General features: G+C 37.9%; 1 protein-coding gene across 2 annotated transcripts in view; it reads left to right on the forward strand.

Annotated features, from left to right (window-relative positions):
• Window positions 1-9,437, forward strand: part of sh2d3ca (SH2 domain containing 3Ca) — a 76,482-nt gene extending 67,045 nt beyond the window's left edge. For both annotated transcript variants that reach the window (XM_038283648.1, XM_038283649.1), the window contains 8 exons: window positions 633-760; window positions 852-1,224; window positions 3,357-3,486; window positions 3,597-3,712; window positions 4,112-4,283; window positions 4,371-4,482; window positions 4,559-4,765; window positions 5,991-9,437. In XM_038283648.1, coding sequence (XP_038139576.1) covers window positions 633-760; window positions 852-1,224; window positions 3,357-3,486; window positions 3,597-3,712; window positions 4,112-4,283; window positions 4,371-4,482; window positions 4,559-4,765; window positions 5,991-6,166 — 1,414 coding nt within the window. In that variant the 3' untranslated portion in view covers window positions 6,167-9,437. The remainder of the gene's footprint in view (window positions 1-632; window positions 761-851; window positions 1,225-3,356; window positions 3,487-3,596; window positions 3,713-4,111; window positions 4,284-4,370; window positions 4,483-4,558; window positions 4,766-5,990) is intronic.
• Window positions 9,438-10,957: the final 1,520 nt, after the last annotated feature.

Genomic DNA, 10,957 nt, shown 5'->3' on the forward strand with positions numbered 1-10,957 from the left:
TAATTTATATGGATTTCAGGTAGACAAAATTAAGCAGAACACACTTATGAGTTGGAAGAAAAACAATAAGTTTTCGATCACCAATTGTAATGGGAAAAGTGTGGTGTGCATTTGTTTTAAAGCCCCTCTAAAACCACTTTTCCATGCAAACATCTACATGCTGCATGCATTATAAAATGACTAAAATCTTTCTTTCTATTTAAAAAAAACTTTTACATCCATTCTCTTACCTGAGCTGGGGATTTCTGCAGATCCTCCAGAGTCACAATGGGCCTCTTGGCTGCTTCTTTGGTGAATGTTATTGTTGCCCAATCTGTCAGTTAATGCTGACTACTTTTAGTGCATCTGTTTTTACTCAATTTATTTGGTCTTGCAGAGTAAAAGGGGCAGAAATTAAGTGCAAACCAGACTTTTTAAAAATATTTGTACAAAAATACTAATAAAAAGTTAAATGTTAAATTGCCTGCTCCTGCTTTGTTGTAGTTCTTAAATAGCAGAAATGCTATTTATCATGAGTCTCACTAACTAAAATAAAAACCCTCTTCTCTCACCATGTAAGATTTATGTTTTTTTCCATTCTGATTAAGACTATTCTTGTCATCTAAACCAAGGTTTAAAATTATTTTTTTCAGCCCATCAACCATCCACCATCATAAAGACGCAATGCGCAATTGTGCAATGAGTATGGACCAGATTCAGGAGTACCGCTGCCCCTTGTCGCCTGTTGGGGAAACCCCGCTGTCTCCAGCATACAGTGCTAGTAAGTGACAGACTCAGACACATAAATAATACATTGCCATCACACAGACTCTTTCTGCAGCGAGCTGAAGGCTCATCTCTCTCTTATCCAGTCACGAGGCAGAGAGCCCATTCAGGCGGACGGGTCCTGGCTGTCGTACCTCCCTCCCCCGTGATACGCCGTTCCAGCGACCCTCAGCTCAGCCCCTCGGATGGTAGTGCTCCTGCAGAATTTCCCACACAAACCTGTCACTCTGCACACTCCTCACCTGCTCATCATGCTGCCTACCAATCGCACTCCTCTGAGACGGCAGGGAGTTACTGTGACCTCAGACCCTGCCCCTCTGGGCCACCCAAACCCCCAGCTAAGAGCTATGTGGAGCGATTGCGAGTGGAAGAAGGAGGGAAAGGAGAAGCCAGAGAAGAAGGAGAGAGGACTTTCAGTCCCCCAGTGGTGGAGTCAACCTCCTTATTCAGGCCATCCAGGTAAATCCAGTAGGAAATGTGGGATTAACAGATATAATATATTTACTGCAAAAACAATCTAGCAATAAATACAGATTTCTTAGATTAGGTGTATTAACCCTCAGTAAGTAAATAGGATGATTTGCAAATGGAATTAGTTTTTTTCTTATTTTAGATGTAAATTGTCTTGTTCAATTAGCAAAGTGTCTCACTTACCTCCTCAATTCAAGAAAAAAATTCACTTATTTAAAAAAACAGACTTATTTAGATTTTAATTTTTTGTAGTGTTGGGTTTCTCTGTCAGTGCTGAGAAACAATCAGGTTACCTCCATCTGTAAAAATAATGGGGTGCGAAAATGAACCAAATACGTGCTTTACCTGCTGGAAAATTAGTTTAGAAAATAAGTCAATAAGACAAAGTTACCATAAATGTGTATTTAGAAAATGTAAAGAATTAACAACCAGGCTAGTTGTGTTTTAAAGGAGTTATACAATGATTAACAGCTCGAGTGAATCCACAGCTAAGTGAGTCCCATAGTTTCTTTAGCTTTAATCATTTATCAGACTGCGTATCATGAATTTATTGAAAAGGTAAAGGATAAATAAGGCAGGGAGCAACACCTGGATTTTGATAGGCAAGGCAGGTTTATTTGTACAACACAACTCAGTACTAAGGCTAATCAAAATGCTTTACCTGAATTAAAAAAAGAAAATAAAAGATTAGTAAAAGCAGATTAAAAGAAAATAAATATTAAAATAAATTATAAAAGCAGGTTATAAAAAACTAAAAATATAACAGTTGAACCACAAAGGTAAACTAATAATACTTCGGTTAACAGTTTAATAGTCAAACCAAATGTTTGCTTAACTTATTAGCATTAGAAGAAAAAAAGTAGAATTCCTGTTTTGATTTTACAAACCGTTTCCTAGCATTCTGTTGAGTATAAATTGCATTCTTACTAGATACCTGATAAGACAAGACACTTGTGCTTTCATTTAATATTGCTTGTTTTTATAAAAAGCATAGTAATACAAGGATTACTATGATTTTCAAAGACATTTGAAACCATTAGTGGTACAAGGCAGAAAAAAATATGACAGGAAATAAAGAGAAACGTAACATTTAAAGCAGAAACTGTGTCAATCTGGAAAAGATAATTAAAACACTGCTTTCAACTGCTGGTAACATATAGTCGTTTTTTCTACCTTTTCCCAGATTTAAATGCAATGATCTGTCAAATTTTACAGAAAGTAACGTTTAGAAAAGATTGAGTGAGCCCTATATGTCCTCATATAGAAAAAAATTGAAATATCTTTTCAAGTTATTGGTGATTACTGATTTGATCTGACAATATCTATTTTAATAAATCCAAATAATTTAGCAGAATTTTTGTGTTTTGTAGGAAAGAACACATGAGAGAGAGAGAGGAAATGTGTCTCTATGTGAGCTCTCAGAAAAAGTGCAGATCCTGACTTCAAATCTGGGACTTTAAGGGGAAGAAGCTGCCAAAATAACCAAAATGCAAACCTTTATAGCTTCCTAACTAGACTCCTACATCTGATCATAGTTATAAAACAACCTACTTATAGTGTCTACCAAGAGTACAGAGTAGTTAGCAGGATTTTAGCTAAAGGGTTGAGATAGAATAAAAAGAGAACTGAACCGAACCCAGATCCCAGAGGAACTCCACAAGACAAAGTAGACAATTTTACCAGTTAATATACTTAACAGCAAATCAATTAACTTTGCTTTTTCCCCACTTAATAAATCTTTGTTTTATTTCTATATACTTTCTAATTTATTCAGTAAAGGAAGACAAATATCTGGTGCTTGATTTTACCACATTAATGCTCCAGCATAATGTAAGAAGTTTCTATATAATATATATATTCAAACAAAAACATACATTTAATATTGTCATATTAGTTTAAAAGCAATGTTATATAACTGACATACCATGGTCCTGAAAACAGATATGTTCTGACAGGTTAACTCTAATGTCTTGATAAATCCACATCTAATCACCTGTTTGAGTCACAGGGCCCAAAGCTCTGTCACCTCCTTTTCTTTACTTTTTGCAGCAGCAGTCGCTGCCCCTCGTGGGCTGTCATGCTTCATTATTTGCTAAAACCCAGAAACGCTTCCTCCGCAGGTATGAGTCTTGCCTTCTTCCTGCTGAAAATAAACCTCTGGAGATGTCTGTGCTGAAGAGAGTAAAAGAACTGCTGGGTGAGGTTGATGCCAGTACTGCAGCTAAACACATCACCCTCGCGGACTGCAAGGTATGCAGTTAATATGCACACTCAACTGAACAAAACAAGCTTATTGCAGCTTGCATTCATAAAAAATAATCATGTTCTGATTATTTTTTCTCTTGTATTGAATTGTTCAGGTTGCTAGAATATTAGGTGTAACGGCAGAGATGCAAAGGATGATGGGAGTGTCCTCAGGGTTGGAGTTGCTTACGTTGCCACATGGACATCAGCAGAGACTTGACTTGTTGGAGAGGTACAAAAACATTTCTTTGTTCACATCAAATTTTTTTTCTATATTTTTCTAAAAAAAAGTAGGTCCGTCACTCGATTTATGAGATTAATTTCTGAACTCTGTTCTTCAGTGTTAGTTGCAGCTGAATTTATTCAGATATATCAGATCAAATTGAGGCAAAATGCAAAATAATATTACCTTTTTTAATCACTCATTTTTTTAAGAGCAGATCTATCTTTTCCCTCAACTTCATAATTAGTTGGTACTTTGGGCCATTCTATCACATAACATGCCGATAAAAAGCATCATTTTATTTTAGCACAATCTAGAAAAAGTTCAACAGAACTCTACAAAAGGTTTTAACCATGGCTTTGCTGTTTTCCAAGAAAATTTTCACTTTAAATAATACATTTTTCTCAGGTTTTACACCATGTCTATCATGATGGCAGTGGACCTCCTTGGCTGTACAGGAAGTACAGAGGAGAGAGCAGCCCTGCTTCACAAAACCATCCAGCTGGCAGCAGAATTGAAAAGTAACTTGGGAAACATGTTTGGTTTTGCTGCTGTGATGCGAGCTCTGGAGATGCCTCAGGTAAAAGTCCGGCCGCTATCACTTAAAAAGGACCGTTAAGATTGAACATCCTGCATGATTTTGACCTTTAGTACTTTGCTGCTTTAGATTTCCCGCCTGGAGCAGACATGGGTGACCTTACGCCAGAGACATACAGAGGGCGCTATTTTGTATGAGAAGAAACTCAAACCGTTCTTGAAGAACATGAATGATGGCAAAGGTAAGCTACTAGTAGCTCTTTTATTGAGAGCCTGATTGTTTCACAGCTGAACTCCAACCATGTCCCTTCTCTTCAGAATCCAGCGTCATATCCAACACCTCTTTCCCCCACGTCCTCCCTGTCCTGTCTTTGCTGGAGCGGGGCGCCGCCGTCGGAGAGGTACTAGAGCCCTGGGAAAGCTCGGAGGCGGGAGTGGATGTGGTCATGCACCACCTAGAGGCTGCACGCACCATTGCACATCACGGGGAGATCTACAAAAATACAGCTGAGAGCAAACTGCAGGGTGAGATGCTTTTCTGAACTTTTAATGCAAACAGTTTGTTTCACAGCACCTCTGATCTAATGTATTGATCTTTTCACCTAACACTTCTGATTTCTATTGCTGCCGTCAGTCAATCAGCCTGAGCTTAGCAGGCCCCTTTATTGATGAGTGTCCCATCAACAGGTTTACTTTCAAGCATTTTATAGTTACAGAAAACATTTGTTTGCTTTGTTTTTCAATACTTTTTTTCTTAATCTTTACTGGGATGGTACATAAAATCAAATTTTGTAAAGTAGCTCCTTTCCCTCATGTTTCCTCACTCATGAAGATCAGAACATCCTAGCCACATACAAGCTCTAAGTGTTTCTGTCTTTCTAAATTTGAAGGTTGCATAGAAATAGACTAATGGCATTGTGGTATAAAAGTTCTTAATTCTGGATGATGATAAATTACAGTATTTTCTGGACTACAACATGCACCTGAATACTACATTCACAAGCTAAAATTAGGGGAAAATCCTGTTTTGTTCATACATTAGCCGCACCTGACTAAAAGCTACAGGTGTTTTAATGTTTAATTACCATATGTAAGAGAATATGCACAAAGTGGAAAAAAGATGCCTGTTTGGGAACACATCCCTTTTACACATCCCGCTAAATATTTGCAGAACGTTTTATGTAGATATACAACTACCAGTAATTACAAGTATGAACATGCACTGTGCTGTTTAAACAAGTAACAAAGATAGTGTGTAAAAATAACACCAGAAAAAATTGATTTGGCCTACCTTTTGTTGTCTATCTTTGTTTATCTTTAGTGTTAAAATGTGTTTCTGAAACATTAAAAGATGAACACTACTTTCACATCACTACAGTTTCTTTGCTAATTTTGCCAAAATATCAGTTTTTTTTTTTTATTTGTAAGATTTTTATCAAAATTATGCCCAAAAGGAATTTGATTTATTGATCAAGTTCCCTCTGTTTTGTAAAGATGATTGATCTTTATCACCAATGTAACCTTTTCATTATTCAGGTTTTGCTGGTGTTTTCCCCAGAATGCCATCACCAAAAGCTGCATAGATTCACCTGTTGTGCTTCTAATCATTATCCTTTTCCTCAAATTCTTATTTACCACTTCTTGATTTTAGAGAACATTTAGTCACATCCCTTTAAGCTCTGTTTCTCTTTAGTTCCCATAATTGCGATACAGTCCTCACGGAATAACCCTTCTCTCCTCTCCTCTTCAGGATTCCAGGAGCAACCTGAGATACGTGAGGTCTTCCAGACGGAGTTTCAGATGCGTCTACTGTGGGGTAGCCGCGGTTCTGAGGGCAGCCAATCAGAGCGCTACGAGAAGTTTGACAAAGTTCTCACAGCTTTGTCTCACAAACTAGAGCCTCCTGTGCGCCACAGCGAGCTATAGCATCTGCCCTGTATCTTCCGATCGCCAAAACACTCTTGTTGCACTTACCACTCACAGTGGTGTGGTTTTGTTTAGTGCTGCAAACTGGGATGGAGATGATGATGCTGATGTGGACGAGGAGGGAGTGATTGAGGAGGCAGCTATAAGCGCACGAGAACATTTCCTGTTGTTGGACATGTGTTGCACTCACTGTGGAACAGGAAAAAAAAAATCCTATGTTCTTCCCTGTGGACTTACCTGCTAAAATATTTAAATCCAAGGGAAAAGCTCTTCGATGGGAACATGTGTACCATCGACTCTGAGGGCCAAATGAAGCTCCAAAGTATGGCTTCGATCCAGTATAACATCAACACACATCTGTCACCACATTGCTGGGATGACCATATTCCACCTAGCTCATGAGATGTTCAATCTGTGTGAGTATGCCTGCATCATGAGGTGTACTCCTCCATTTTTATGTCTGTTGTTTAATTCATTTTTTTGTTTACGAGTATCAAAAAATTGTGGATATTTCTTCATGATGTTCATAAGAGTGCTGATCACAAGGGAACCCTGCAAATAAAATCATTTAATATGGATCAAGCAACCCCATTAAATCCCATTAAAAATGTACCAGGTATGCATTAATAAATGCTGATTTAATGCAACAACTTGAATGTGAGAGCTCAGTGAGGATAAAGTGACCTTCCCCCTCTTCTGGCTGGCTAAGACATTTCATTTCATAGGTCCTGTATGCAAAAATTAGCTTGAAGCATTATTGCAAAGACGACTCAATGTGGAATATGTGCATTTTAAATTTCGTTAATGAAAGGTTTCACATAGTATGGGAACATTTTTGAACATGTTTCATTTTTTTCAAAGCTTACACAATTGGTTGATGCATGTGACTAAATCTTTCACCAAGACAAATTTTGCTTAATGGCAACTGTGTGTCAGACATATGAAGCATAAAAAAGGAGTCTGTGGTAATGTGCTCTTTATGTGGAGAGATTCTAATGAGAGTCAGGGAAAGTACACGTCCATCTCGATAAATCAGAATACCATTGAAAAGTTAATTTGTTTCTGTAATCCAGTTCAAAAAGTAAAACGTGTTTACTAAAAAGATTAATTGCAGTGGCTCTACCAGACGTGACAAACAAAAGCTTACTGGTTGACTGTGGATCAGTGGAAAATCATCATACAACTAAAAACTTTTGGAAAGGGGTCCAGCTTCTTCCTGCCACATTTAATTGTGATTATGGGCAAGGAATTCAACCCCTTGTTCTCTACAAATCTTCATATTTGTGTATGGAGGGCTCACATTTTTGAATTGTAAAGCTCTTAGAGTGGTCAGTTTGACTAGAAAGGCACTGTATGAATTTAGTAGATTTATCATTAGCAAACTGTTTGCAGAGTGCTGCATCCAAGTAAGACAAAGGGAAATCTAGCAGAAGGATAATTGTCAAGCAGAGGGGATATTTGCAGCCCATTTAAAATGTAACTAAAACTGATGTTAAACATCTCCACCCCAGACAAATGTGGAAAAATACCCCAAAGTCTTCAAAGCAAGAGACTATCGCCCAGATTTTTAGTCATAAAGCACTAAGTCGATTTTTGGGCAAATATTGCAAAATTAAAAAGGATTTCTCTAAATTCTGAAGATTTTCAGAGTAACATAACAACAGCAAATTTAAGGCCTAATTAATATAATTTGTCAACAAAAAAATATTGAGCCCTGGTTTAGTTATTCTCTAAAGCAGGCATCCTCAAAGTCGGTCCTGGAGGGCCGCTGTCCTGCAGGTTTTAGAGGTTTCCCTGCTCCAGCACAGCTGATTTACATTAATAGTTGATTACCGGTAACAGGCTTCTGCTGAAATGCAATCATCAGAACCAGCTGTGCCCAAGCAGAGAAACCTCTAAAACCTGCAGGACACTCCAGGACCGACTTTGGGGATGCCTGCTCTAAAGGTTGAATAAATCAGTAAACCTCTTCAGATCTATGTTTGTCAATAAACATACATCCACAAAATGCCCATACTTTTCCAACACGCATCTTCAGATTATGCAGCCATGTTTGCTGAACACAGCTCACATCATTCATCCTGCGAAGATGTGCAGTACCTTTTCCTAAAGGAGAAACTTCACACACACCACTGAGCTCTGTGTCGACCCCCTCCTGCACGTAGATCAGAAGCATATTTGCGAATAGACTTTAACAATATCAGAACCTCTCAATTAATTGTGAAATACATATGTAGACAATGGAGGAAAAGAACAACCTGACAGTGATAGAGCTCTATCTCTCTCTTCCCTTATGTTAAGCCACTTATCCAAAGAATACTCCAAACGCATTTTACATGGGGTAACAAGAAAAATGAAAATATTTTTGTTTGGTTCACCGTAGGCATAAAGGAGAGCAACAAAATCAAAATGAGTTTGTTCCAGTTAAAAATTGTTTACTGTCAGGGATGATTTGTCATTCGTATTGATGCCATGAAAAATTCTTATTTTCCAAAGATTTAAATCTGGGTTTTTACTTTTCACTGAACCATATCATTAAAATGAAAATAAAGTATGTTTATCTGTGAATTACAGAAATAAATTGATATTTCCATGATATTCATCTGTGCTGACATGCAATAGTATGTTGCATTCAATTAATGTTCAGTTCGAATAATGACTATGTTTTCCACTTAATTAATCAGCAATAGCGCTCAAATAATTGTAACAACACCTGTTTTACTTTAAAGATTGGTTAAAACTTCAGGCTCATTTATGTTTTATTTTTTGCTGTAATCTAGTCTGAGAGGGCTGGAGCCACCTCTCAGAACTATGCAATCATTTTTGCCAGGAACCCTTAAGTTATTTAAGGAACCATAATTTTTTTTTTTTTTTTTGTGGTCTTCAGAACAGTTGATGGAGGACATAATAGATAGCAATTTCTTGGAAAGGTTCAGTTTATTTAAAATCTTTCAGTTGATGTTGGATCCGTGATCTATTCTGGAATCAGCTGTACCGATCAGACTTGGAGCCACTTTAGTCAGCAAAAAAAGGTATAAAGACATTACACAGAGGCATGGAGAAATGACGCAGATCTTGCTTGTTTTGTGACCAAGAGGATACCTACTGGCTTAGGTTTCATTAAAAACATTAATGATAATGTGAAGTGCTTTTATTTGTATGAAGTAAGCAAAAAAAAAAAAGTCAGGAAATGATTCAGGACTGATCTCATGTTTCTTTTGTACTGTACATAGTAATTCATTTTTTCAAATAAAACAATTGCTTGTGTCGATGGGTTTGGCTCTTTATTTAGAAAACAATCAAATGCAATGATTAATAGAGTGTGTTGTTTTAGATCTTTCCTTCAGTCATCCATTCATAGTTCATAAATATAATATAATGCTGAACAATATAATATAACGTTATCCATCGATTGATAAAAACATTTAAAGCGACAGTGTTTAAGTGTTTCAGTGACATCTAGTGGTCAGTGTGCAGCAACATGAATCCCCCACCCGCTGGAGGCAGTCATGCTTCTGCCTCCACTTTACCTATCTTGTCTGATGACTGTTTTTATATATATATATATATATATATATATATATATATATATATATATATATATATATATTTTAGATCACACCATCAAATCAATAAATTCTTTAATGCCGGTGTCTATTTACAATGAAATTGTATTAAGTATGAAAACTTAGAGTTTAGAAAGTATCTTGTTTTGATCACTGTAATCCAAAAGGAAGATAGAAAAAATTATATTGACAAAGAATAAAGCAAGGAATGCTCATAAGAGGTTTAGTAAGTGGCTTTTAAAAAGTTGTTTTATTTTAGCCCTAGAAGGACAGTTTATCATCCTACCTCCAGACATTGGGCAGCTGCTGCCTTCTCTCAGCCCGCTCCCCTGCTCTGTCTGCCCACAGGCTCCTCTGATCCTCAGTGGTTCTCTTTCACCTAAAGCAGTTAGCCTCTAGAGGCTAGCCTCGGCTCGCTGCTGTCTCTTCTTGCTCTGTCTCCCTGGTTGACTTTTCTGGTGTCCTGCTGTCCTCCTCAGGGTCAACAGCAGCCTCTCTACCTCACCTTCAGCAATCTATCTGCTCGATGGACTTATAAAATCTTCCGCTTTCCTTCTTCGATCCTCAGCAGTTAGCCCCAATAGCTTACCCAGGCCAGCCGTAGCCTTTCCTGGGCCTTAAGAGCTTTGTTTGCCTGGGAGGCTTCTCCGATCTACCAATATGCTTCTAAGCTCTATTCCTAAGCAAGCTCAGGTCCCTAGGCTCCTGAGGGGTGCATGGCTGGGGGCCTCATCCTGGTTCTGGAGCTCTCTCAGCCACTCTTCTCACACTGATTCCCTGCTGCTCCTGCCTGAGCTCAGGAACGCATCTCACCTTACAACTGTTGTCTGGGTGATTCTTCCCCCTGTTTTGGCCACTCTGACCAAAATAAACATGGAACAAGTGCTGGAGAAAGTTGCAGGTCTGCACAGAAGAAAAAAAATAATAATAATAATCAAAAATGCAACAACCAGCACTTGAGATTGTTCATCTTCTGGCCCAGCCAGTTGGCAGTCATGGCCAGTGTAAGCCTAGTTTACATAGAGAATTTTGCAAATAGCAGTTTATTCGGATATAGATTTTTTACCTAACTTGGTGCTGTATGAACATACAGCAGCACACTCTGGTTTCTCTGTCGTTTAAGGAATGGAAATGTCTTAAGAGCCGTACTGAACAAAATTTTGTTTTACCGGTATATACTCTCTGTGAAGCTCAAAGATGTTTGCCTCCATAAATGCGCAACCCC

The sequence above is a fragment of the Cyprinodon tularosa genome, unplaced genomic scaffold, assembly GCF_016077235.1.
Source record: "Cyprinodon tularosa strain WSP-4 unplaced genomic scaffold, ASM1607723v1 ctg196, whole genome shotgun sequence".
Taxonomy (NCBI): domain Eukaryota; kingdom Metazoa; phylum Chordata; class Actinopteri; order Cyprinodontiformes; family Cyprinodontidae; genus Cyprinodon; species Cyprinodon tularosa.